Source organism: Diachasmimorpha longicaudata, chromosome 5 (assembly GCF_034640455.1).
Source record: "Diachasmimorpha longicaudata isolate KC_UGA_2023 chromosome 5, iyDiaLong2, whole genome shotgun sequence".
Lineage (NCBI taxonomy): Eukaryota > Metazoa > Arthropoda > Insecta > Hymenoptera > Braconidae > Diachasmimorpha > Diachasmimorpha longicaudata.
The window spans coordinates 8354726-8382332 of record NC_087229.1 but is presented as its reverse complement, the minus strand read 5'-3'; the positions used below and the strand labels follow the sequence as shown (position 1 = coordinate 8382332).

Here is a 27607-nt window from a genome sequence, read left to right as displayed (position 1 = left end):
CATATAGTGGAATAAAATAATTTAGTAATTGACAAAACACAACATAATTATAAAATGAAAATCTTCTTAATTACACATGTGAAATTTGAAGTATCATTGCATAAATAAACTATCATACGTTTATGTACAAAGTTAAACTGAGAAAGTAAATGCAACAGTAATAGAAAAATCTTTGTTCCCCCGATGCTGAATTATCGGGTGAATTTGTCATCAGGAGAACACATATACATAGGAACCGGAGCACCATCGCCTCCGTAGTATCCATAGATGGGTTGTGGTGGTGTACCATGCATCGAATGAACAACGTGCATTGGTTGTACAAATGGCATCATCTGCACGGGTGTCACACTGCCGTTGCCACCATGTCCCAAAGTGGATCCATTATAGGAACCAACGAATGCATCATGATTCATTTTTCCGGAATAAACACTTGCAGGCCTCATAACAGTTGCATCATGAATGCTGGAGGCCATGGCAGCCATCCTGGCGTCATTAGTTTGACCGGACCACCTCATTCTGCAGATACAAATAATGATGATGACAATGGCTATGAATGCAACAACTCCACCAACGATGCCAATAATGAGAGTATCATCGGTGCTCGATGAACTCGATGTTCCTACATCGGGATAATTTTTATTTCTGGTTTCACCAGACGTCGGAGCAACAGTCCAAATGATTTCTGGCTCAGACGAGAGAGTAATCCTTGTTGATGGAATTGTCTCTGTTGTCTGGGCCTTCATGGAAGTTGTTTTCTCACACGATAACATCTCCTCTGTTAAATCTATCAGGAATCTACCCACCAGATGCTCAGGAGCCGAACATCTGCCACTGAATTCATCGATAGACATTCGCAACCATCTCCACAAATGCTTAGCCCCACAATCGCAAACAATGGGATTCGACTCTAAACCTTTGATTTTTACCATTCCACTTCGCTCGTCCAATGCTGCCAGCAGCGCTGGTGATATCGTTGTAAATTTGCTTCCAGAAATGTCTAAATTCACTTGGGTCAACCTGGGCACTGGGAATAACAGCGCAGTTGGCAGATTGTCAATCGAAGTGTTCTTGAGTCCAAGATTTAGGTACGATGATCTGACTCCCACAAGAGCACTCGATTGTACGTTCTTCAATCGATCTCCTCGCAGCGTTAATTCACGCAGACGAGGATGGGAACGAATAGACAAGAGGTCATTTCCAACCGACGAATCCTTAATCTCAATGTCTAAGATTTCAAGATTTTGCATATCCTTGAGAACTCCCTGGACATCGAAGTACCCAAGACGCGGATAATCATAGGCTGATAGAGTGCGAAGTTTACCCAGTGACTTGAAGGCGGTTTTTTCGATCCTCGTGACTTGGAGTAGAGAGGACATCTTTAATGATCGAAGACGTTCAAGTCCATTGAACGACGTCTCGTTGATATTTATCGGTTTATTTCCCGAGACATCAAGATGCCGGAGGGCAGGAAGTGTCCTGTACGTCACAGCAAGACTCGCAAAGTCCTCTAGATCATTGTGAGAGAGATCCAAGCTTTCGAGCAGCGTTGCTCTTTCCAATACCGAGGGTTTGATTTCTCTTATTTCATTTCCAGATAAATTCAGAGATTTCAGAAATGGCATCTCCAAGCGCGTTACATTCCTGACGCCTGTGTAAGCAAGATTCAATGTCCGGAGGATCTTAGCTTCGCCCAGGATTCCCCGAATAGCGTTTTCGCTCAGGGAATTGTGGGATAAATCCAGGTCTTTCAGTGTATTTATTAATTCTTGAGTAAAAACCTCAGCCAGTTTGTTCCTGGACATGTTCAAGTGGCTCAACGAGTTGGATTGTCGTTGAAGACTCTTGATCGGTATCTCGTGAAATTTATTTTCCGATAAATCAATCCTCTCGACACTCTTTATTCTCGTGGGATCGAAGATCGTTTCAGGAAGAGTCTTTAGTCTGTTATTTCGCAGATTAAGATGTTCCAATCTCAGAAGTCCTTCCATTGTTCTCTCACTCATCATCTCCAACACATTTTCCGATAAATCAATCACTTGGAGCTGGGTAGAGTTGTGGAAGGCCAGTTCGTCGATAGATTCAATCCGATTTCGCGACAGATCCAACTCTCGAAGTCTTCCAATTTGCGAGAAAGCGAATTCTCCAACGTTCCTCAAAGAATTCCCTGACAAGTCCATAAGCTCAAGGAACTGGAGATTTTTAATGAATTCACTGGGAAATCGGTTGAAGCGATTTCCACTCAAGCGAAGTTCCCTCAGCCTCGGGTGAATGATGAAAGTTGTAGGAGATAAATACGTAATCGCATTGTCGGAGAGATCAATGATCTCGAGGCCAGTTCCGGTGTCGAAGAACTCACCGGCAAATGAAGCTAGACGATTGCCTTTTAGATTGAGCTCGTAAAGATTGATCAGGCCAACAAAAGCTGCATTTTCCATACGCTCGATGACGTTGTAGGAGAGATCTATGGTTGTGAGGTTGTAGAGATGCTGGAAGGTCCTCTCACCGAGTTCCTGAAGATGATTGTGCGACAGGATGACTCGGCTGAGAGCAGCGAGTTTGTCGAGGAGTATTGGTGGGAGGATCTTCAGGCCTGTCCTGGAGGCGTCCAGAGTCACGAGGGAAGGAGGGAATACCGGTGGGAAAGCACTATGAAGAGGATTGTTGCTGATGTTCAGGTACTTCAATTTCGGCAACGATCCTAAGGTCTCGGCTGACAGGTGCTTGAGATGATTTGAGGCCAGATTCAGTGACAGAAGATTGCGCAGTGATAATCGTGCCACTGAGACGAGTCTATTATTCGAGAGGTCGAGATTCAGGAGTGTATCCTCACGACCGGCGAATGTCTGTTGTGTGACTGAGGATAGCATATTACCGGAGAGTTCGATGTTGATGAGTTTCTCGAAATTGAGGAACATTCGTGGGGGAATTTCCCGGACGAGATTACGGGTGACAGAGAGAGACACGAGGCTGGGTGCGACGGATCTCAAAAGGTCATTTGAAAGAGCTGCAATGCGATTGAATTCTACGTGGAGGTGACTCAAAGACGGTAGGTGACCCACTGCGGACGTTGGGACCAGAAGAATATTGTTGTCCTGGAGAGACAGCCATTTCAGGTTGACTAGACCCTCAAATGCGGATTCTTCGATCTGTAATGGAAGTAAAGATGTTGAAAAATAAGGGGTAAAAGTAGAAAGTCCTTAAAACAAATTCTATATATATATATATCAATTAAAAAGTCTCGTATTTTCCAATTGTTCGCTGCAACGAGTGCTATCATTTACCGTTCTGAGGGCATTTAACGACAAATCCAGCCGTGTGAGAGAGGTCAAATTGGAAAATGTGTTCATTCCAAGTCGTCCTATATTGTTCTTGCTCACATCCAACACTTGCAGCTCGGTCAGGCCAGACAAGTGATTCCTCTCGATGCCCTGTATGAAATCACCCACTAATAAATACAAGGTAATAGTATCATCTTTTCATCTTATGTAAATAATTTAATTCTCGTGCGTAACTGGGAGCCAACATGTGTTGCCTTTGGACCCTACCACCGACACGTCGGCGTCGTCAGTCCTGGGTAACGCAACCATCAGTTCATTTAACAAAACTATGTCTGAACAGAATTATTCCTCCGGAAAAGAATGTGGGTACAAAAAACTATAGCTCAAATGACGTGGGAAAACTAATCGGAGGTGAGGAGATTTTTCTTCACATTCACCGATTCCAATGTAACTGTTGATGGGTCTTAACGGTATCACGCTTAATCTCGGTCTTCAAAAAGTAGTTCCTTATGCGTTTACAACTTAATATACTATTTTTTACATCGCATATTCCTTGAAATAATTTTATATTAAATTTTAATGGTAGATAAGAAATAATAAATTCCATTTAAACAGGAGAAAAGGGCGGATCGTTCTTGTCTTGGCTTCTCTCTACGCATTTGTTGAAAATTAATATAATAAAAAAGTTGCCAAAATCTCGTTCGATGAAAAATATAAGAACATGTACGTACAGTGATCAAGTTGTTGGAAATATTCAGAAACTTCAATCTCTCTAGATATCTCAACGCATCACTTGGAAATTCCTGGAGAAAGTTCATAGACAGATCCAACTGCAACAAGTTGTAAGCACCTGCAAACATGTTAATATTATAATTCCACTGGGATTGAATGGATAGTAAAAAATTTTGAGTCACGTAGCTGTGCACGTGTTCAATAATTAAATATAGAGGAGTCACAAACGTTTTCGAAACTATGTGGGATCTTATTGACAAGATAATCACGTTTCATTACCGAGAGAAAGTGGTCAACTAGCTGAAACGGAATGAATCAATCGAGCTACAAATATATTTTTTCAATCTCGAACTCGTAATTTTACAAGTACAATGTAATTAGTAGTAGTATTGTTCTCTGGGAGATTATTTCCATAGTTAGGGGAATGGAGTGTCTGCCATTCACCTAGAAATTTCACTGCAAACACAATAGCACTGCTAATTAGCATAATTATCATCAAAGTGAAATGTTGTGCTGGAATGATGGGATTAAATCGCCGGATTCCAACTCTGATGCAAAAACATTCAGAGGTCAGGAGACTCACTGATGACGGGGGTAGATTTTAGGTTCAAGAGGTAGTTTTAGTGCCAATAGATTTTGAAATGCAGCGAAGGGGCTATTGCCGGGGTCTTTACACTTTTAAAAAATTTTTTATAAATTTCGGAGAGCCAGTTGATAAAATTGATGTGAAAAAATATATCGTTTTTCTATTCTATTATTATTCAATGGCCCACAAAGTTTCATCGCCTTGAAAAAATCAAGTGAAGTTTTGCCTGATTTTTGAAATCTCAAAAAATGCGAAATTCAACTGCAACTAAAAAACTACATCCATTTTGCACCCGAAAAACACCGAGCAACATTCAATTTTCAAGTAACGGGAATTGTAGTCGAGAAATGTAAAGTCTGCACAACTCCAGATAATAAAACAGGGAGGCATTCCTAACATCTAAGAGTCCTGTGGGAAAATCAGGCCTTCATCTATGTGAAAAAAAAAACACACGAACGAAGAAATTGATGTTATTGTAATGAAGACAAAAAACAGCCACATTGTTACGTTCGCGGCCGACGTTTTACGTGACACCCAGGTTCACGATGGTTCTCACGATATGCGAATGTTCCCCTTTCCCATAAAAATAGCATTGTTGGATATTTCATAATCGAAAAAAAACTAGTGAGAAAATTGTCAGAAAATTACCCTTGAAGACGTCACTGTTGAAACGAGTGAGATCGTTGCTGGAGAGATTGAAGAAAAGCATATGGTGTAAACCGATGAGTGCATTGTCTTCCATGTGGGAGAGCTCATTGCGACTCAAATCAACTCGAATAAGTGACTCTCCGAGGGTGCCAAAGGCACCTCTTGATAAAGATCCTGAAAATAATAAGATTAGTCAGACTATACCGAGTCGTATTCAATCACAACTAGAAAATCGACACAATTGAATTTCAAGGACGTCCATTCAGAGGCGAACAATCAGAGCAACAGAGGCTCACAAAAAGCATTAGATGCTTTCTTTTAAAAGGGATTAATTGCGTGTTGGGAAAAGATAACTCATGCTCACAATAAAACCATATTTATTTGTGAATAAACAACCAAATGATGATTGGACAACGTAAAATTCTCTGACAATAATTTTTTTATCGTTGTGCGTGTGCAATGAATGGCAAATAGGCAGGCTTACTCACCAATGTTGTTCCCCGACAGTGAAAGGATTCGCATAGCTCTGGGGCCTTTCAAGGAGTTCGCTGGGACAGACACTAAGTTATTATCATCTAAGTACAGCTCCTCGAGTTCCAGGCATCCTTTAAAAATTCCCTCTTCAATACTCATGAGTCCATTCCCATGGAGATCAAGCAATCTCAATTCTTTCAGCTCTCTAAACTCATTACTAGAAAATATCGGATTCAAATTATTTCCCAGGTGATTCTCGCCAAGCAGCAACTCCTTGAGACCAATTTGCGCCTTCAAGTGTCGATCCATCAATCGATGGATCGAATTACCGGTGAGATCCAGGCGCTCGAGTTCCAGACCTGAATTCAAAAGATCCTCAGGTAATTTGTGGTAGCCCACGTTCCTTCGTGTGATTGATATTATTGGCTGATCTCGGAGTAGATCGAGATTTTCTCGTGTGAAGATCACTCGATCGCAGTTCATCCTGAGGTAGCGGGGACGATCTGGAGATGGTGAACATTTGCAGGGAAGTTGAATGTCTCGGTGTAGCTCTACACAGGGCCGCCATTGTGCTTTACTGGTGGTTGTTATAATCACTAAGAGTGAGATGATGTGGAAGAGTCTGAAAAATAAAAAATTGACATGAATTGAGCTTCACGAGATTGTGCAAATGTATTTTCATCAACTTTTTTACTCAGCGGATAATCGACAATTGGAGAAATGTTAAAAAAAAAATTTGGGCCAATGTCAATAATTTTTATTTATTTAAAGTGATCATTTCTATTTGTAGAAGAAGTAGAAGTTTATAATTTCATGTTTTCAAAACCTGACTCGTGTGAAATCGAGCTGCCAGCGGCAAACTTTTTCCACCTTCTGTCAAGAAAGGAAAAAAGGAAAGAGGAAGGACATAATGGAGATGGGAATAGGCCAGGTAGGTTCAAGAATCGGGTTGGGCCGCATCTTGTATTTGCTTTCTACTCAACTATTATACTTTCTGCCATATACAGCGGAACTAACGACTTCCACTGCTTCTCCCCTAATTCCAAACTGAAAAACTGTTAGCATTAATTTGAAAAAAAAAATACTAAGAAAAAATAATCCACTGTCTGACGAGGGTAGCAGGTTCGATTCTCGAGCGGTGCGTTAATTTTCTGGCGTTCCGAATTCGCCGGTGATAATCGTATTTGGTAAAAGGTTTTCCGCTGAGGGGGAGGTTCTTCTCGGGCTCCTGACGAATGCAGTACAGGGGTGAGTGGAATTCCAATTGGACTAATAATAAATAAATGAATGGAATTCAATAGCAGTGGTAAAGCGAGATAAGTTGACTTATCTCATAGTCGAGTTTTTCAGCAATATCTCCGAATCTAACAGAGATAGTGCATTTTTTGTAATGACATTTGTTGTAGTACTCAATTCGCTCCACAAAAAAGGTTCTGATAAAAATTTCCCTATCTCCCCTTGATTTCGAGATAGCTATCAAACACTGGTGAGCGATCAAACGAGGCTTATCTCACTTTACCGCTTCGCCACTGAATTGGAATGTCCTCCTTTGTCGCGCCCCCAAAAAAATTGATTAAATGTTCTAAATTATTCAATTGCTCCGCATTTGCTACTAGTGAGATATTGCAAAACGAATTCTGCCCATTTTTTAACAGAAATTCCTAATTCCACGGCCTCAAAACTCAAAGTTTGAATTAAATTAAGAATAATAACCATATTTTTCCAATTATCAATTCAGGTTCGAACACCAGAATATTTTCGTCATTCAGAATGGATCACGTGATTATAGCAGAACATTAAGAGACCGGAAAATTTTGACGACCGAAATACTTTCGTTAACTGGCGATAATCTCGTTAAGTACTGGAAAAAAATTAATTTTATGAATTTTTTCCCAATGAAAAATAAACTCTCTCATTGAAAGTACCATTGTTCCAGATACATTCTTCAATTTAGTGTTGTCGTTTTCTTCTTGAAATTACTGAAAAGTTGAAAAGTACAACCTGTAGAGGAATTACCCGGAGGCTAGAGGCACCTGTATGGCATTGATGTCTCCACATGAGACGAGAACTTTCTCGTAACTCTTCCAAGGTTTTAAACATTCCTCATAAGATATGATGCTCAGAGAATAAAAGTACCAGAAAAAACTTAAAATATGAAGGTAATAACCATAATCATTCAATTTCATCGCGATTTCCTTTGACTACAAGGTCATTATATAGAGAGAATTTACGCAGATTTGCACTATCATTGTAGAAAGTAACATTCATCGGGTTCAGTTGTAAATTATGTGTCCAGCGAGAGGAATCATTGTGCAGGAGAAATTTTAACGCAGAAACATAAACGAAGACAAATTAATTTCACTATCTAACTCAACAAGTGGAAACGGAAGTGGAATTGTTTGTTTATCATTTCAAACGTAAGTGATTCCGATAATACCACTAAATTTGGAAGTAAAAAACTGAATGGTTTACATTAATAAATCCTTTTTTTGTTCATTAAAATTTATTGGGTCGATATCTTATGCTCAAGGACGAAAATATCATTTTTATCTGAGCGAATCATTTCCAAGGAGCACATTTATTTATTTTTTTCAGGCAAATAGACATTTTTTATGTTTATCTACGATAATAAATACGAAGATCGTTTCTACTATCGAAAGTGCACTCAACAGACTGCTCTTACGTAATAAAACCCGTGATAATTTCAATTGATTATAAATATTTCCCAATCATTCTCTACTATTTGTCTTGATGTATATCGTCCTGTGACAATACGACACAATAATTCATTCATGATACGCATTCGCTTTTGCATATCGTTCGTTCTACTTCACGCATTATAAAAGACTCGCGAAATGTGAAAGGTCAAGGAATTTGAAGTAGAAACACAGTCCCACATTGAGTCTAGACGCTCCAGCATTTCAATAGTTCAACAAGAATGAATACTTATTCAATTATGGTATAAGAACATCATCTTATAAAAATGAATAATTATCCACAATTATTCATTCTCATTAAATTTCTTATTGTCCCCCCCGAGAATTTCGATAATTGTTTCAATGTCCGGAGTTCATCATTATCAAAGAAGTTCACTCAAGGTTCTAACATACATGATCATCTTCTAGAACAATGTAATTGACGTAATTGAAGCCTAATGAGAATCGTTTCTCAATGACTCCACTGAAGGAATAGACTGTTGAAGAAAAAATAAACACATCTCTTACCTCAGTGAATGAATATTTTACAAAAATATTTTTTTTAATTGAGTGTACTGACCGATAATTGCATTGCATTTAGGCAAAAATGATTAACCAGTCGGACAAGTTGACTGTGCGGTTAGATAATGTTTCTCGAACGGTTAAATAAATTTTACCGAAAAATTTCAGTCAAAAAATATTGCTGAGCTCCAACTTTCATGACATGATCAAAATATAACACATTATTAAACAGTTAGGTAATTTTCACTGAATTTTTTTCCTGGAAAAGAGAAAGAGTTGTTTGTTTCGTTAGCCCTGTAAACGGTCTTTTCCGGTAATCCTTCCGTTTATAATCATCCGTGCTAGGTTTAATATACACCTTGGGTTTGATGCTTCTCAAGAGAGCAATTTAGTTCCAACTCCGTAACGGTTCTTCCCCGTTGTATCATCGCTAGCAGATGGGAAGAAAAAAAATTAAAATGAGAAAGATTGCAGAGTTAAGGTCCAATGACTTTGATAAATAGTAACGGAAGAAAATTGGCTTTCATTTTCATTAAAGATACACTTAAACAAAAATTTAGTAAAATGGAACGATGATTTTTTGACTCAACCACTCTGTCTTGTTTAATAAGGCCAACGAAATAATTCATTGATATAGCGAAATGTGATTGAACTCTAGGCTTCGATCGTTGATTCTGAGGGCTCCAAACATGAATTTTATGATTCGATCAAATGAAGGTTCGAATCTATCGTATATTGACTCGTATTCCGTGAATATTTTATAGAACTTTAACGGTTATTTAAATGTATCGCCTTTCGTTGATCTGAAAACTTAGTGAAGGCGATATCAACGGAATCGCATGCAATGAGATATTCTTAATGGAATAATGACCCATTTTCAATGGAATACTTCATGTCCTACGCTCTATGGAAGTGAAAAAAGAATTAAAACGTTGAAACATCAGAATTCTATTCTGATACGAAAGAATATCGATCCAACAAAATATATTTCATTAAATCTACGATATTTGTCTCAGTATAGGTGAAGCCTAGAGAGAATCAACGAACTGTGGAATAAATTAAAAAATATTGAGTCCAATTTTTAATTGAACTTGAATATTCAACGTAATTAACAATCACAATGCAATCGTTGTACTAGATTAGAAGCACTGTAACACGAAATATTGAAATTGATTTAATCTAAAGTACAGTCGAAAAAATCCCTAATTTTTCAGTGTCAAGTGGAACGGAATTTACAATTGAAAAAATTATGATTTGAAAATAATATGCGTTCGTATACAAAAAAATATTCATCGAAATGTTTGGACTTCAATGTTTATCCGCCGACACCTACCTTGAGAATATATTATGTTCATTGATGTAAATGGAAAGAAGGAGAGAATGTGGGTGTCAATTCCATTTTACCACATAATAATAACAATTGAGCCAAGTTCAGGCAGGAATTCTCAAGAATGTTATCCTACTCAACCTGTTGTTCAACGACAATAAGAAGGAAACCCGTTTCCAGTCTAAAATCTACATTTCTTTACTGTCTCATAAACTTAAAAAAAGCCAAACGAAATATTTTTTTTTTCAATATAAAATTTGGTCTATATTTCCAAGGAATAATGTCCTCAGAATAAATTATTTCTATGTAAGTGAAAATACCTCATTATTTTGCAGATTCAATTGGTCAAGAAAATCCACTGGAATTGTCACTTCACAATCATAAACTCGTGGCTAACGCCACACACATATTGTTAACAGCAAACAGTGTGTGGAATTTATTAAATAAAAATATATTGGGAATTACAGATAATTCACTAGAATTACTTAGGCAAAGCATGAGTCAAGTTCTTTAATGGCAATTGTTTGTTTGTACAATAATTTTATGCCTCTCGTGTCTACAGAAGAAGGACTACTGGCGCCGAGATTGTGCTTCAGCGTGATCAACGTCAGCCAGGAGCCAAGAAGGTGAAATAACCTGCGAGTGGAGAGGGGGAGAAGGTGAAAAAGAAGAGAGGAAAACCAGCTCGCATAGTCGAAAGCAAGTCCACTCCATGAGGAAGGGCCTTTAGCACATAACGGCGAATGCATTCTGGGAAGTACATCGACGCGAATAAGGCCTACCGAGGATATACGAATAATGGTGCAGGAAAATAGGTTTTCAATTTTTCTTTTATTTTTGAAGAAATTTTTTTTGGTAATTTGTAGGAAGTAGTTCTACTCAATTCAAAGCACAGCGAAGAAAAGTAGTGAGATTACTTTCATGAGTAATATTCAGAAAAAAAACATGAGTTCATTTGCTCCAGTTTCTTTCATCTCCAGAAAAGGAACGATCATGACACCATACAGTCAATAGCGAATTCACTTCATAGGGATGAAAAATCCCTTAATCCTCGATTTATGCCGAGAGATTCTGGCAATTACATCGAGACGTAAAAGGCTCACCTCAAACTAAATGAACAGGTACTACGTTGTTGTGGAAAAATGTTTTTTATTCAACGATCGGCCTTACTCATGATAATATTTCATCTGAAATAAAATGTGGGAACGGCATTTGGAAATTTTCATAATTAATAGAATTTGAGAGACACATATACATGAAACTAATAGTCATATCCGTATCTGTGTACATTCATTCATAACGATCGTAGTGAATAGCTCGCAGAGCCACGTTCGTAGCAGTGAAAGAGATCGTTTAACTCAAACCAATTATGTTTTGATATTTCTGTCGTAAATTAAAAATTCTATATGATCTTTACTATCATTTAACTAGCGTACAAAATTATGATTAAATCTAGAATTAATTAACTAGACAATGTTTGGACGGAATTTGTAGTAACAAAATTATAAAAACCGTTAACAGTCAATAGACTGTTTCATATTTCTATCTATAGTATAAAATATTTCTCGAGTCGTTGATGCACAATGTGCAATGAGAATACAAAAATGGATATTAAATCTCATGAGATTCATATAAATAATTTTTTCATTTGTCGATTCTGGGTATAACGTACGGTAGGAGATATATTCTTTATCCTCGGAAGGCTGAGACACAAACAAACATGTGTTTTTATCTTCAATTATATATACGTTGCGCTTGTGCCAGGACTGTCAGATGGACCTAATTGATTTTTTGGGCCATACTCTCCAATAAATGATCCATCTTCTGTGAAACGACCTATAAAGAGAAAAATCTGGTATTAGAAGGTTGAAGAGTAATTAGAGGAAAGATACTTGGCCTAACAGATGGAATTAATAGGATATTGATTGAGCCATCTATCAATATCAACTGTTGTGACTACACAACTCACACAATCATTATGCTGCGCCACTGGAATATAATGATATATTTTGTATATTTAGAGTTCAGTGTGCTGTACTATGCGGCTGCTGATTTCAGAATAATTGAAGCAATTTAACATGAAAAGAATAAACTCAAATAATTTAACTGCCCATCATACCTTCCTTAAACCACGGTAGCAAAGGCCTTAGGATTGGGCTCCGCCTTTTTTCGTCCGTACTGACCAATGAATGACCCATCTTCGTTCATACCCTCTGCTTTTCGAAACGTAACAAAAAAGAACATAAATCAACAAAAGAAATAATGTTAAGCATAAAAAATATAACACAAAAAATTGCTATTTGTTTGAGGAAACACAGTAACTGTCGAAACATAGTAAGCAGTCACTATCGACAAACCTCTCAATTTTATCATATTAAAAATGTGAAAATTTAAAGAATAAAAGGGCAACTTACCAGTATTCCCCTCCTGATATTCGGTCATAGAATCCTCATCAGAGTCATGATGTCTTCCATCATGATGAGACGATGAAGCAGCAGAAGTTCGACCCCCAGCGGATTTGGTGTCTAGGGGTTGTGAATATTCACTGAATCCATCTGGGTATTCGTTTCTCCCTCCCGTCAAGTCTCGTTCCAGGACTCCATATTTCCCTCCACGATTACGTCTTACCATACAGACAAGTACCAGTAATAGAATAAGGAGTAGTATTGCTAGTAGCAAGCCAATAAACCATCCAGTAATAAAGAAACCCTCAACTGGCTCGACGATAGGCCCATCAGTGGTTGTCCACACCAACTGTGGTTCACTCTTGGTCAAGTACTTTCCATCGACTGCTACCACTGTTATCTCATAGGTCTGGCCAGCCTGTAGTCCCCTAATATTGATCTCGTTACCCTGGAACTCGGGATCAGTCTGCAGTTGATGGGGATGATGATACAGCCTATAGATAACGAAGAAGTGACTGCCAGGGTACCCTTGATTATTCGGCAACCATATGATTTTCACAGTGGAATAACCATTGTAAGTTGGAACATTCTCCCATCTGAATGTCGGAACGTCTGGTTTACGAGAAGCTTTCGTGGTCTCCTCAATATAGTAGTTTACACCTTCACCAGCGTTTGTAGTAGCCTTGATATGAACCCTATACTTAGTTTCAGGTTTCAAACTGGCTAATTTAGTGGCAGTCGCCTGAGGATCCAGCACATGGGGTTGACGTTCCAATAGTGCTCCTAGCCGTGTTCCGTTGACCATCTGATAATAAATCCTGTAGCCAGTCAGTCTACCATTCGGCTCAGCTGGCTTAGTCCACCTCAGCCATAAGGCACAACATCCCAATGGATAGGCATCAAGACTTAGGACAGTTCCAGGTACTCCTTCAGAAGTTTCAAAGCTCAATATTTCCGAAGGAGGACCATTGAATCGTCCATTGAACGCAAAGATTCTCACATAATTCTTGTTAAACGGGACGAATTTATTAATGACTGCACTAGTGCTGTCAGTACCTGCTATCGTAATCTCCCTCATACCATCCTCACCATCTCTCTCAGTCCATGTCTGTACTTTGTAACCCCTCAATTCTCCTCTAACTGTGTCTAAAGGAACTCCAGTCCACGTAAGCATTGCAGTGGTACTTGACAAAGCCTTCACTCGAAAATTGCCAGGAGCAGCTGTCGGCTGATCCTCACCAGAATGTCCAATAACGATATCAGGCACAACTCTCGACTCTCCAATTTCATTGATCGCAGTTACTTTAATTTGATAACGCTGATATGTTGGTTGATTATCCACTACAAACGTATTCGTTCTCCAATTATGAATATCGTCTCTCATCCAATCCTGTCCAGGTATATCTCTCCTGTAATAAACTCTGTACATAAATCTAGGTGCATTATGCTCAATCTGAGGCATCACAGTCCAACTTATGACGAGATTCTGGGGTGTTGTTCCATTGCCCATAACATTGGAGGGATTTTTGTATGGCACATCCGACTGAGTTGTGCAAACTGTTGAATGTGGAGATGGAATTGAGGGTCCTATTTTATTCCAAGCAATAACGCGATAAGTATAATTGGCCCAAGGGGACATATCGACCAAATATGTCTGCTCAGCAGCTGAAATAGAAGGCAGAGCGATTTCCCAGGAATCAGGAGTAAATGATGTGTTGTATTGAATGGCGTAACGAAGAATTGGCGCACGATTGTCGCCCATTGGCTGCCAGGAGACTCTCGCCTGTTTCTGAAGACATTTTGTTTCTTTGAGAATAGGAGCATTGGGCACGTCCTGAACAATTAATGTTGCTTGTGCTTTTCTCGTATCAAGCTCGGTGGTAGCCAAACAAGTGTAAACGCCCGAGTCTAATTCAGTGGTTTTGGTCACCGATAGGGAATAATCACTAGTTATGATAAATCTGGGCTCTGTCTCTGTATCCAAAATTTCATCGTTTCTTAACCAATCGATTTGAAGTGTTAAATTCGAGTCGGCAACTGCATTACATCGGAATGTGGCTGTTTCACCTGCAACCACTTCGTAATCCTCAGGGGTTTCAATGATTCTCGTACGTTCTTTTACTACAAGGACTGCTGACGCTTCAACTTGACCGAATTTATTGGCTGCGTGACAAGTATAAGATCCTGCATCACCGAAATTAATATTTGTTATCTCGAGATCACCCGTTTCTAGAGTCTTGTAACGACCTCCAGTGAGTTCTAAACCATTTCTTATCCATTTTACTTCAGGTTTTGGAGCACCAAAAACTTTGCAAATCATTATTATAGTCTCTCCATCAATTGTCGCTTTGTTCTCTGGTGGTTGAGTGATTTCAGGCTCAAGGGCGCGGACGTTTACATAAACGTCCTTGTAAATATAACCCAAAGAATTAGTGGCGTTACAGCCATAATTTCCAGTGTCTTTTTTAGTCAATTTTTCAATGATAATTCTGTTAGCAGTGACTTTCCTTCGAGGATTTGGGGGAGCCTCAGCAATTGGTTTACCATTGTGAATCCATTGTATCTCTGGCTCGGGAATTCCACTGGCCTCACATCGGAATTCTACGGTTTCGTCTTCTGCGGCTGTTTGAATCTCTGGTTCTATCGTAAAGTATGGAATTGCCATAACTTTCAGATCCATCGAGTGTGTTGCAGCTTTTCCAACACCATTGGAGGCCTCACAAGTGTAAGTTCCTTCATCTTCAAAATTTGTTTGTTTTATTATTAACGATTTACCATAATTTCCGTGAGTTACGCGCTCGTTCGATTTTATTCTCATCCCGTTCTTCATCCAAACTATTTCAGGCAGCGGTGTACCTCCAAATATGCAGTACAACTCGATTTTTTTACCTCGTAAAGCCACTTGATTTTTCCTAGAGAGATATTGACGTTTCGGCTCGTACTTATTTCGTGAAGCTGATGATCCTGATGATATGACATCCAAAGAGATACGATTTCCCATTTTAAATTCCTTTCTGTAAAGGGAGGTTGCTGCACAGGCATAATAGAAACCATCAGACGCATCATTCCGGGTAACATTCGAGAACCAAAGATTTCCCTCAGGATCTAGAGTCATCCTAGAATTGTTGATGGATTTTATTATGCCCCCCAGATCTTGAATAAGCCAATAAACGTGGGGCTTGGGCCAACCATCTGGTGGCTGACAAGTCATGCTAAAAGGATCGCCTTCATTCGCTGCCACTGTCACTGGATCTTCATCTTTAAAAGAGTTGAGCTCTGCTTTTCTGACAAAGACTGAATTCGAAGTGGCGATCCCCCACTCGTTCTCGGCAAAACACTGATATTGCCCGAGATCTTCGTCTCGCGGACGAGAAATAACGAGAGTACCTCGACCTGGTTGCTGGGAAATACGATCGTCGTACGCCGGCCATTCAAATTTTTTGCCATTTTTTATCCAGTGGTATCTGGAATTGAAAATGGCAACTTATTATGATTTATTATTACTATGACTTATTATGAATAATTTTTATTGAACTTTACTCTCCGTCTATTGGCTACAACTTATAATATTATTTTTTGTGTCCCGTCATTAAGGGATCAAATGGCTGAAGGTTAAATGAGGTCATCTAATTGATTAAACTCAGTGAGCTTTCACTCCCTCGCCCAACTCATGGCGATTGAACGTTTCAACAACTCCAGTCCAGCAAAAATTCGTCATCAGAATGACTCAATGAATGACTCGAAATATAAACGTAATAAACTCACTCTGGTGCAGGCTCTGCTTCCGCCTCGCACTCGATCACAAAAGGCTTGTCATTTTCATTCAGATTCGTTTGGGCTACCTGGAAGAGCAGCTCATCTGTCGGTGGTTGTTTTATAATCTGTGGTGGATATTGAACTGTAACATATAATTGATTATAACTTTCGTTCCTGGGGGTATAATATTTATGTTTGAAAATTGCATTACTTGAGGCAGACGTATAAAGCGCTGAGGCGACGACAATAAACAAACAACACCTCATGGTTCTTCAACGATACTTTACCTGCAACAAAAAATACATTCGAATATGAGGGACACTAAACAAAAAATATAAGGGTAATATGGACACCTTGGGTGAAATGGACAGGCACTAGAAAATTAATTGTAATTTTTCTGTGTTAAATATATTTACAAGATAAAGACTGAGCAAATTCTTTCATCCTGATTATCCCCATTGCCTTCGATGTACATTCAAAATCATACGGAATATGAATCATAATAGTGTTGGTAATGATACTCGCGCCCTCACCAATACTCATTAGAACAGGTAGTCCCCGATGATCTCACCGCCCTTGATTTCTCATAAATAAATAACAATTACAACAACTAAAATACTCCGACTTTTATTGACTGCCCATTGAATAACCTAAAAAATATCTTTTTCAATCCACAAAGTTTGGGAATAAATTGAACATGTGAACACATTACGAAAATACAACGAATGCATTGTACACTGGGTAAACGGTCACACCCGAAAGAGTGACTAGTTGATCACGACAAACGGCTGTCATTTATTCTTGACAACAGAAAAAAAATCAAAGGAAAAAACGAATGGCCCGTTTATTTATACACTCACCCTGCTTTAGTAATTAATCCGTTGTAGAAAAATAATGTATTTCAATATTCAACTAGTGCCAAACATTCTTAGGATAACAATCTCTCTTTCTGCCATCCACATTCACTACTGTATGTTATGTATGTTACTAACACACATCACATTATACATTTCTACCTGTGTGTGCCCGATTCGTGTGGTGCCCTCAACGCTTTCCACGCTTACTACAAAGAGCTGGCGATTGGTGGATACAACACCGCCATTACTCAATTCAAGGAGCAGTGATAGAGATATTTGTTACTGTGAAAACTCAACACACCCGAACAGGCGAAACAATGCAGTTGCATCGAACAACGACCGTTCTCAACAGCTCCCATGATTCCTTAATTAATAATAAATCGAGCCACCTTTGGTACAACCAGTGCTGGTCAGGATTAGTTATTACAACGAATGGATTCAGGTTATAGGTTAGGGCCCCTTTGGTTGTATCAAACGTTCATTCGTTAACAGTTAATGAATTTCGTTTGGAATAATTGCATCGTTCTATCAGTGAGTACATAAAGAACATGAATAAATTGAATTATTTTGTGTTTTTTGAACCAAATCCAAAATACTCCTAAAGCGAAATACTTCAATAAAAATTACATGAATTTTTCGATTCTAAGATATGGCCCGAAAACTGGGTCCAAAGATAAGTCGATTTATCAAGAGTCCTTTTAGGATTTCGCTGCTGAATTCAATACGTCGAAAAGTTACGGAAAATCCCCAATAGTTTTAGTTACTGATCATAATGCCCTAAAATAATTACAAGATATTTCCAGTAGGAGAAGTCCCAAATTTTCTGAAATCAGCGTTTCTTATCTGGTATCACACGCACGAACGTATCAGAATAGAATAAAAAATATTCAATAAATTTCTAAAATATCCCATACCTGGTTCACCGTGAGCTTGAGAAAATATCCAATTCATTTTGGAGCTAAGGAAGATGAAACAAAAAATCTACCTGCTGGCGCAGAATGCCGGGAAAAGTCCTCAATCATTTTGTCAAGAAAAAACAACAATAAAAAATTTTCCTTTCACCTTTCCATAGAAAACTTCGAGAAAACATTCCTCTTCCTCACCACGAGATTCTCCATTAACTCCTCGTCCATCAACGGAACAATATAAACTCTGAAAAGTCAACCGTCAGACAATATAATTTCGGTTTTTTGTTGTTGGAGATTAACGAGGCGCTTACAGGGTTTCCACGTGTTGATATACATATTCTTGGGATCAATCAACGGTGGTGTTGGCACCGAAGGTATACGACAGGGTGAACCAGACCCCCTGCGGTCCGTTCGCGCAGGAGGACCTCGTTATTGTCCTCCTCCTCCCATATACCTTCATTTTATCTTTTTTACCTCTCTTCACCCTTCCCTCTCTCTTTCTCTCTCGTCTCCTTTTCAAGAACAAGAAGGCCCGGTTGGGAACGGGTCCGTAGGAGTCTGGACAGAAGTCGTGCGAGATCTGACCGATAATGTAATTATGCAGGACAGGTTTTTTGTGGCCACTCTGCACAACTCTCTTGCTCTCACGGTTACATTTTTCAAAAGAAAAATGCCAATGTGTGGACATAGAAATAAAAACAAAACCTGATACGATTAACCATGGTAATTTTCCATTTTTTCTATGACAAATTGATCGAACTATTTGAATCAATTCTAATTTGATTAAGTCTCGAATTGCCGATTAATTTTTATCATTGTATCTACTATTAAAATGCGGTGGGTTTCCAGTGGCTGATCTATGACTATTAATTCAATCTAATATCCACGTAGACCCAACAAAAAATAAACACGACTTAAAAAATTTGCCGACTGAAAAACTTGCAAATGCAAATGATAAAAAATATACTAAACTTATTTGTAAATATTATAATGGGTAGTGAAACCTTGTCGCGGAATTGTTCCTGAACGTTTCCAGAAAATGAAGATATACTGTCACGTAAAGTTTTGCAGTCGACTACGTAATCGGTGAACGAGTTCCGTAATTTTTACTGATTATTTATCTTCGTGTGGCACAAGACCGATCCGTCACAATTACTTTTCCAGATTTGGATTGCAGATTAAAGAACACTTTTCTCACCAGTAATAAAATCATTTCTAGGTTGCTAAGCCCGAAAATCGCTTTTTAACAGGCAGCGAGCTGACAAAATGTTGCGTGTCAACAGGCGGTAAAATTGTTATCCGAACCGTGCAATTATAATTGACGTCTTCATTTCGAATTGCAAAGTCGCATGCGTTAGATAATACAGTAAACTCTCCGATACCTAAGGGATTGTCCGGGAGTGAGAAACCATTGGGAATTGGATATTCCCATGTGAGATAGTTCATTAGCAACGGTTTAAGTGATTAAGACGTTATTGCCGATATGTTAAAGCCTCAATGTTCCCCGTAAAAAATTGAAACTCAAGTATATCTATCTAACTAATTTAATTCAGCCATTAAACGTTTTTTTGCACATTAAGTACTGTCTTTATCAACAATTTTGTCCCTCTTCATTCTCCCTCTCGTTGTAATTCTCGCTCAAGAACAAAGTGGCATTCATCAACGAAGGACATCATAAAAACATCAAATCATGATCATTTCTTCCAGCCGCTTATCGTGGCAAAGCCAAAGGAGAATTCTGTATGCAGATTCATGGAGAAATGAAAATAATTGAATGGATAAAATGAAGGAGAGACCAGGAAAGAAGGAGGAACAAGAAACAATGGCTCATTTGTTAAGTAGTCAATCCCTCTTGACACCGTCGGAACGCACAATGAAACACTATTATCAACTATTTATCAACGAATTAGAGTCCAAAATTTTCTATAGTTAGAGTCATATTTTTTTATGTAATAGAGATAAATCATAGTGTTGGATAAGCAAACCATGAGCAAAAGAAATAATACCATACCCCAATCGAAAATGATTGGTCTTCACTAAATAGGGGCTACCTCCCACCCAATCTTTTTCAAGACATGATCAAGTGGAAACAAGGTCGTATGAGCCGTGGGCACGAGTTAATTCTCTCTCTCTTTTTACATCCTTGTGAGTAAAATGAAAAGGAGAGAGGATCCCCCTCATTGTGTGCGAAGAGCACCAAAGGGGACGAAAGGAAGGTGACGTTAAAAACTGGTTCTCCATTGCCTCAATCCTTCTGTTCGTATGCCTTCGATAGGAGGATATGAGCATCCGCAACAACTGCAAAATCACGCAATTTTTGAATTTTTATGATTTTTTTTTCGGCAAGTAGTTCAAATCTTTTGCGTTCATTGATTCGACATCATCTAAATCAATTGAATGATACCTCGATTTTACATCTTTGCAGAAACAGGACAGAAGAAGAACTTTTCCACGATAGGAAAGAAAAAGTTGTCCCATTCCAACAAAGTCACTGACTTTTCTATAATTTTTTTAATATTACATAAAAATTTAAGTTTTTTTGTTTGGTAATTTCTTGAATAACACTTCGCTCCAGAATTACCAAACTTTGTGGATCATAGTGATTGAACTATTTTGAACATTCATAGCATTATGCGTACGGGCCTTGTGTGCACGGAGACAACTACTCAGGAAAAATTATGGGCCTCGCAGTTCGCTCACCGATTACGTAGTAGTCATTAAATTGTATCAGTAGATTAAACTTTAAAAAGTAGACGCCACAATGTTATTAGATAAAGGATGTATGCATACATTTCTAAAAAGGTATTAATACATTGTCAAAAGAAAATTAACTTCTGGTGAATGACAGATAACAACCACAGGTGTCTTAACAAACCTCTGCAGTGTATAAATGGGGACCTAATTCGACGCAACAGAAAATATACACAAGCAAGTACATATGAGCGAACCATTGACGATTATTTAGCTACTAAACAATACAATTGTGATTACGATCACAGCTCGCTGAGAAAGAAATACAATTTGGTCAATCATATTTGCTCCGCATTCAAACAAGGCAAACAAACTCCTCAAACTTCCTCTTGTAAATTACCTGCCTCGAACTATCTACCCATTTCTTCTATTACATTTGTGGCCAGCTGCATCTGAAAATTAACCATATTAAATTGACAACGTTTCAACAATTGATCTTTTAGTTCGTAATATCGTAATATTGGATATCACCTGTAGCAATAATTCCATATGATAAGCATCGGAACCAGGCATATCAAACATCAAATAGAGCCCAATAAACTTCTACTTCACATCGATTAAAATTTACTTACTTACATGATATTTTGAATGATGTTTTGGTTAGTCATATTATTAATGACTAATATTACTCCCAGCAATAATCAGATGGGATAGCCATCTGGCCCAGGCATATGAAAAATCAAGTAGGTCCCAATGAACTGTTACTTCACATCACTTAAATTTTAGTCGTACTTATCCCACATGAATAACTTTGAATTAACAATTATTCTCATCTCGCATATGTATCCGCAACCAGTGTGCACACACTCTTAACCCGGTGTTGGGACTGGGTAAGATAGGGATCTCTGGTGCGTTGCGAGAGACTCGAGCCTGCAGGCTTTTTCTTATTGAGTCAGTCGTCAGTCAGTCAGTTACTTAGCCACTGCTACGGTCTTCGCAACAGCTCAACGTTTAATCTGTTCCGTATTTTAATAATCAATTTGGCAACAAACTCCAAAAAAAATAAATAAGAAGAAAATCATATATTGGGAGAATAATTCGATTTATCTATTGAATAGAGAAGTCTTTATTCGGTCGATTGAGTCAAAAGGATAAAAAGTCATTTAAAGGATCCGTAAAATTGTTAATTTCACGGTTGTTACACGGGGACTGCTGGGCGGTATACCATAAGGAAAGGGTATTGAGTTGGACTGGAAAGCATCATCCTGGTGCCGCCGCGAAAGACAAGCACCTGCCAACGACGATGCCGTGGGCCTCGTCCATCATATTTACTATATTCCTTCTTCAAATTGGCCAGGTTATTACTAGACATCATCGATCAGGAAATTCACATAAACCAGAAGGTGATATATCGCTGTGGATTGATCGACAACAAATTAAAATGTTCAGTGGTGAGTTGTAGTAATAAATTTGTGATCCATTTTTGTTTGACAATTATCGAATTAGAATATGGGGGAAAAATGTAAAATAGTGTAACGTTAATGAGGGTGTGAATACATCAGTTTAAATAAACAAAAAAGTCACTCATTGCTTAATAGGATTTTTGAACGCAAAGCTTTTCATCGCGAAGTACAGCAAGTTTTTGCATGAAATAATTCTTCGAGTGCGGGATGAATTCTCCAATTAGTGGTGATGATCGTGTAAAGAATTTTCTATAAAACAAGGAGGCGTTCGAACCTGTCCAGAAAGGCTTGTGACCGTTACTTTTTGCACTATTGTTACACATGCTACAGGGTGTCTTCAGGAAAATATTCAATCTTTTAATAGAATAGCTACTGCTCCACTGATTCCCATCAATCTGATCACCAACTCTGAATATTGTAATACGATAGATCAATATGTCATCTTCAATTCCGAAAATATTAAAACAGAAGTACAAAAATATTCGGAGAATAGGATGAAATCGGATGGAACGATGGAATCGAAATCGATGGAGAATGCAATTCTTTTGAACCTGCAAATATGTAGATAATGTTTTTTTTGCTTCAGGATTAGAGATGGAGATCTATGCAATAAGCGAGGGGAGAGTGCTATCGTATTTACTCGATCCAGAATTCGAGATTAAACTTCCAATAATACCTAGTGAGGTCTCTTACGTAAATTTAACGTGGAAGTCTGGCGTTAAAAGGTACACCTACAATTTCTATCAACTACAGTCACTAGATGAATCCATTTTGAAAACTCCGTCAATTACGATTAAATCCAAGGGGCGAGTACCAAGAAAGCCAAAAGGTATATATTTTTTTCTTTTCAATGGTTGATATTTCCGTGAAACTACGATTAATATTCCACATATACTCAGTGCAGAACTGCGTTTATTGTTCATAGTGATCTTATACAGACGATCCCGCAGAAAGGTGAATTCTAGTTAGACTCATTATTGCCATAATGAGAATGTTTACCAAAGGAATAGTTAAAACACTAACCAGAACCGCAGTAATTAGTGTCATGCATCAATAAAAGCGGATATATATGACGTTTTGAGCGACGGCCCAATGTTTACGATTTCTCCATTTTGAAAATTTATCTCATACCCCTTCCACTTCTAATTTATTCATTTTTTTTTGCTGCACCTTTCCAATTAATTTCGTTTTACAAGAAAATTCCTAAAAACGCATTGCGCCTTAACTTTATATTTTGCCAGGTAATTGTTCCAGTATTTATTCCCCCGCATTGGTTTTGCCATCGTAGCAATTTAAAGACCGTTCACCTGACGATTATCTCAATGAATTTCTTCTTCCAGAGTTCAGTATTAATTTACCATGCTCTGGAAATAATTCCGGCATAGTACAATTTGGAATTGGTCTCATGATTGAAACGCGCAAGCATAAACCACTCAACGGAACACCTCTTCATTTCAGCCTGAGAAAAGAATGTACCGTGCGCGGTGAGTGCGTCAGTCGCGCCCAAGATCACCACTTCTCCACTCACACAGACAGTTCTGTATCACCAGTAATAAAAAATAAAGAACAAAAAAAAAATGCATGCTAAATTTTTTTTCATATACACGTGAAGCTTTGAGCGAGACAATGCAGTGCATTAATCGATCATTAAAAAACTAAAGAAGTATTACACACGAGATTATTTCTGCAACTAATTCAAATAAATCGCGATTATGAATGGCTTGAAACATTTTTTATTACCTCATTAACAAATGAATATAAATTTAAAATATATTAATATTATTCCAATTGACTACTAATTCTAAATTATTCATAACATCCTACAAAGTATTTATTTGAATTTTTAATGCTTCAATTATTGTTTTGGGGTTTTCATTCCAACGTACAATAAAAAACAAATACAAATAATCTAATCTACTTATTCGATTTTTCAGAACCAAATCCTGGCCCATGTCCAGACGGTTACTTAGGACCTCCACATTGCAAAAAAGCTCTGTGTTATCCAGCCTGCATGAATGGGGGTAATTGCACTGCACCAGGAGTTTGTTCCTGCCCTCCAGGCTTTCAAGGTCCCAACTGCGAAGGAGGTAATACTTCACCACGTTTTTACCCCTGGCGTCTTTCCACAAAAAATCTTGAATCACCCTTCACGCGCTAAAGAGACTGACCCGCTTCAATTAATGCAATCAATTGTTGCATTATTTCAGTGATAGAATAAATTATGAACAAATCTCTTTGATGTAAAATAGTGCTCCCATGAAAAAGACAATTTAGTACTGTTTCCTTCCCTGACAAGAATTGAATACTCTACTAATGATTTATTTTCTTCTCTCAAATAACTTTGGATATGGCAATGGCTGTTTTGCATCCCACTTTAATAACATTCGTCAATGCATCGTAAAAAGGTGCTTGCTGAGCTCCATGATCCAGTCCCACATCATGGTGCTCTTGCTCCTCATCCCTAAATTTTCGTATAGTCTCCATTAATTCTTCATTCACCTCAGCACTCTCCATCAATACTCTTAATTGTTCATTGTAGTGATCCACGATTACAGTTTCAACTGCTACAGTACATGCCATTGCTGCTTTCTCACCGAGAAGAGCTGTCCCAGCGCCGAGAACAAATCCAGCGGCATTCCACAGGGGTAGCATTGCTGTTGGACGGACTCGATGTTTTTTTATCAATTCTTCAAATTTTTCACGGTGCCTTTTTTCTTGCTCCCACATGTGCGAAATTGTTTTACCGGCTGGAGTCTGTCCTGTTGAGTTTAATTTGATTTAATTGGTTTAATTGGTTGAATTAATTGGATTTGATGAACGGAGAAAAAAAGAAATATGGAATTTTTTTTTTTCGTCTGCAACTTGGCGGGTTGTTAGTCGACTTTAACGAATCATATTCAGTAAATACAAGTTCAGGTACAAGAGTGACGGTTTTTTAACAAATTTCGTTCTTCCCTGATTGTTAACTAATAAAAACACTTCCCCATATTCACTCGGTTTACCTAAGACAGCCATTTGTCCCGCATAAATTCTATCAGCACCCAGTTCCCCAGCATGATTCACTCTGATTATTTCATCCAATAACTTTTCTGCTTTTGAATCGGCCGTTGGAGCAGACTGACTCATATAGCGCACTCCACTTCGTCCCAACCGAAGCATTGTGTCTGAAAAAAAATGAAAGAAAATTTTTTATTCCAGGAATATGCACGGAAAAATGCTTGAATGGGGGTAAATGCATACAGAAGGATACTTGCGAGTGTCCGAAAGGATATTTCGGTCTACGTTGTGAATTTTGTAAGTACGAACTCCGGTATTCAGATAAAAATTAAAAAATACCGATGTTCTCATTTTTTCAAATCTCTGATTCTTCAAAATCCTTTTATTCATTAAATTCGTTATGAAAATTAGTTTTGTGTTATTTTTTCCTACTATTAATTCGGAGTATTACACCCGAAAGATATCCCCATATGGATTCAATGCTCTAATGTGCTTCCGGGCTTTTTTGTTTTCAAAGCGAAATGTGTCATTCCGTGTTTAAACGGTGGAAAGTGTAAGGGCAACAACATATGCAGATGTCCAACTGGCTTCAAAGGTGATCATTGTGAAATTGGTAGACGTTCACCCCAAAGATCAGCGTGCACTCGTGCCTGCAGAAATGGTACCTGCCAACCTGACAACACATGCTTATGCGACCCTGGCTGGTTTGGAAAGTTGTGCAACAAGAATAAACCATGGGCTTAAGCACGGACGGAGGATAGAAAACGAGGAACAACAAAAAGAACGAAACTAAATGCTTCTCAATGACTTCAGTATTTCACTTTTTTTTCTACTGTCGTACATATACGTATTTCTTAGTATTAATCATTATAGGCTATATTCTTAATTTAAAATGCGTTGGAAAATTGACTCAGTGACGTTTGGGATTGACGAGAGATGAGAGGTGAATCCTGAATCAGATTGTGATATGTAAAGCTGCTTTACAAAATGATCGATATTTTTTTTATTGTTAAAGACGAAACAATTGTACATTAATAAAGTATTTTTACGATTCTCAATTCTATTTCTGTTCATCGAGGAAGAATGAGTGAAGCAAAATCCTCAATTCGCTTGACAAAAAATATTATAATAAAAATTTGGCCATTTTCCCCAGATCTTGAGATATTCATAAAAAACTGGTGAATCGTCAAAAGCGATTTATTTCGTTTTACCACTTCGCGTGAATTATTTTGCAAGAATTATCAACAAGGCTGAACAACCGGCAATTCAACATATGAAAATCCATGAAAACAAAAACAAATACATGTCAAATACATACATATAGTAGAGTATTGCACCGAATGTCTTAAGAAAAGATGACAACCTCGAGTTGTTAGCCAAATTTTACGCACCACCAAAAACACTCTTATTTATTTATTTACTCAAACTAGAATATTGATTGGTGTTATTACCTGTGGATTTTTTATTCGCAAAGGTGCTTGGATGAATAAAAAAAAGCGTTCGTTCTTTGCGAGCGGCGAAGTAACGTGTATTTGCGCTGGGTTAGGGTTGTTATTACACACACGTCTACGTCACTCTGGGGCGGCAAATTCCAATGGTTAGCAATAGGTAGGATCTAGCGTTTTTTACACGTGGGAAACTCAAGAAAAAGGGGTTTTCTGTTCATTCTCAAGAAGAAATAGAACGGAAATGAAGTGACCCCAGGGTAAAGCCAGATAAGTTGCTTTTGACGATTAACCAATTTTTGGTAAATATGAATGAATAGCAACAGTGAGATTAAATATTGACAAAAAAACATTGTCTAGGTAGCACTGATACCACAACATCAGCCTCAAAATTCGTTGGCAATTCTGATTGCCCTAGATCGCCATCTAGTGTAATACTTTTCCTACAGAAATCAATATTCAAATAAACACTTCCGCATAGAAATCTCACACTTCATATGCACAAAATGAAGGAACCAAATTCATAAGCTAATTAATTATTTAATAAATAATCCATTGTATCACTATCTCCAAGTATTATCTTACGAAGGGCAAAAATTAAGAATACATCATTTTCGAGCCACCATTTGACAAAAAAAAATGCATCCTGACACCCCAAAATGCCGATGAAAAGCTCATCCATGTTTTCACGTAGATATTTCCCTCGTCGAATATATCCAATAATTAAAGGTTACCTTCCAGCTTTATACCAATTCCCAACATATTCCCCAATGTTATCATTTACCACCAGAGTCACGTGTCTATCCATTGAATTGAGCCTCC

The 27607-nt window shown here is 38.0% G+C and overlaps 4 protein-coding genes and 1 long non-coding RNA gene across 11 annotated transcripts; 2 read left to right on the top strand and 3 right to left on the bottom strand.

The window, feature by feature from the left end:
- Window positions 1-44: 44 nt before the first annotated feature.
- Window positions 45-10837, bottom strand: LOC135162420 (protein artichoke). Its single transcript, XM_064120854.1, has 6 exons — window positions 10584-10837; window positions 5733-6340; window positions 5245-5418; window positions 4010-4128; window positions 3282-3428; window positions 45-3146 (listed from the first exon to the last, which is right to left on the bottom strand). The coding sequence occupies exons 1-6, from the start codon at window positions 10586-10588 to the stop codon at window positions 192-194; spliced, it is 4008 nt and encodes a 1335-aa protein (XP_063976924.1). The 5' UTR covers window positions 10589-10837; the 3' UTR covers window positions 45-191.
- Window positions 5805-12100, top strand: LOC135162436 (uncharacterized). Its single transcript, XR_010298961.1, has 5 exons — window positions 5805-6649; window positions 6838-6966; window positions 7457-7877; window positions 7973-8135; window positions 10826-12100. It is a non-coding gene; the product is annotated as an uncharacterized LOC135162436 (long non-coding RNA).
- On the bottom strand, window positions 11661-18638 carry LOC135162422 (neuroglian-like). 5 transcript variants are annotated; one of them, XM_064120861.1, is made up of 7 exons: window positions 18501-18638; window positions 18344-18433; window positions 16636-16711; window positions 16434-16566; window positions 12678-16132; window positions 12383-12479; window positions 11661-12099 (listed from the first exon to the last, which is right to left on the bottom strand). In XM_064120861.1, exons 3-6 carry the CDS (start codon window positions 16688-16690, stop codon window positions 12388-12390), a joined length of 3735 nt encoding a protein of 1244 aa, XP_063976931.1. In that variant the 5' UTR covers window positions 16691-16711; window positions 18344-18433; window positions 18501-18638; the 3' UTR covers window positions 11661-12099; window positions 12383-12387. The 5 variants fall into 5 exon arrangements, with proteins under 5 accessions (XP_063976931.1, XP_063976932.1, XP_063976930.1 ...); XM_064120862.1 differs by lacking the exons at window positions 18344-18433; window positions 18501-18638 and adding an exon at window positions 18196-18216; XM_064120860.1 differs by lacking the exons at window positions 18344-18433; window positions 18501-18638 and adding an exon at window positions 17285-17416.
- A 248-nt stretch (window positions 18639-18886) lies between these two features.
- LOC135162430 (protein shifted) lies at window positions 18887-26398 on the top strand. Of its 2 annotated transcripts, none has more exons than XM_064120887.1 (6): window positions 18887-22331; window positions 22930-23172; window positions 23684-23827; window positions 24278-24430; window positions 25542-25637; window positions 25858-26398. In XM_064120887.1, the coding sequence occupies exons 1-6, from the start codon at window positions 22184-22186 to the stop codon at window positions 26082-26084; spliced, it is 1011 nt and encodes a 336-aa protein (XP_063976957.1). In that variant the 5' UTR covers window positions 18887-22183; the 3' UTR covers window positions 26085-26398. The 2 variants fall into 2 exon arrangements, with proteins under 2 accessions (XP_063976957.1, XP_063976956.1); XM_064120886.1 differs by having other exon boundaries at window positions 23684-23878.
- LOC135162431 (5-demethoxyubiquinone hydroxylase, mitochondrial) lies at window positions 24061-27510 on the bottom strand. 2 transcript variants are annotated; one of them, XM_064120888.1, is made up of 3 exons: window positions 26792-27510; window positions 25346-25507; window positions 24061-25102 (listed from the first exon to the last, which is right to left on the bottom strand). In XM_064120888.1, exons 2-3 carry the CDS (start codon window positions 25500-25502, stop codon window positions 24675-24677), a joined length of 585 nt encoding a protein of 194 aa, XP_063976958.1. In that variant the 5' UTR covers window positions 25503-25507; window positions 26792-27510; the 3' UTR covers window positions 24061-24674. The 2 variants fall into 2 exon arrangements, with proteins under 2 accessions (XP_063976958.1, XP_063976959.1); XM_064120889.1 differs by lacking the exon at window positions 26792-27510 and adding an exon at window positions 26659-26785.
- Between the last annotated feature and the right edge of the window lie 97 nt (window positions 27511-27607).

Bases quoted from the DNA above. Each gene is read 5' to 3' on its own strand.
- LOC135162420 (XM_064120854.1), bottom strand. The intron at 4,129-5,244 runs GTAATTTTCTGA...ACATGTTTGCAG, and splicing joins CAACAGTGACGTCTTCAAGG to GTGCTTACAACTTGTTGCAG. The intron at 3,147-3,281 runs GTAAATGATAGC...CTTCCATTACAG, and splicing joins CGTTAAATGCCCTCAGAACG to ATCGAAGAATCCGCATTTGA.
- LOC135162422 (XM_064120858.1), bottom strand. From the start codon at position 16,690: ATGAGGTGTTGTTTGTTTATTGTCGTCGCCTCAGCGCTTTATACGTCT. The intron at 16,133-16,433 runs GTGAGTTTATTA...TTTCAATTCCAG, and splicing joins GAAGCAGAGCCTGCACCAGA to ATACCACTGGATAAAAAATG. The intron at 12,480-12,677 runs GTAAGTTGCCCT...CGTTTCGAAAAG, and splicing joins ATATCAGGAGGGGAATACTG to CAGAGGGTATGAACGAAGAT.
- LOC135162430 (XM_064120886.1), top strand. From the start codon at position 22,184: ATGCCGTGGGCCTCGTCCATCATATTTACTATATTCCTTCTTCAAATT. The intron at 22,332-22,929 runs GTGAGTTGTAGT...TTTTTGCTTCAG, and splicing joins ACAAATTAAAATGTTCAGTG to GATTAGAGATGGAGATCTAT. The intron at 24,431-25,541 runs GTAATACTTCAC...TTTTTATTCCAG, and splicing joins AGGTCCCAACTGCGAAGGAG to GAATATGCACGGAAAAATGC.
- LOC135162431 (XM_064120888.1), bottom strand. From the start codon at position 25,502: ATGCTTCGGTTGGGACGAAGTGGAGTGCGCTATATGAGTCAGTCTGCT. The intron at 25,103-25,345 runs GTAAACCGAGTG...TAAACTCAACAG, and splicing joins GGGACAAATGGCTGTCTTAG to GACAGACTCCAGCCGGTAAA.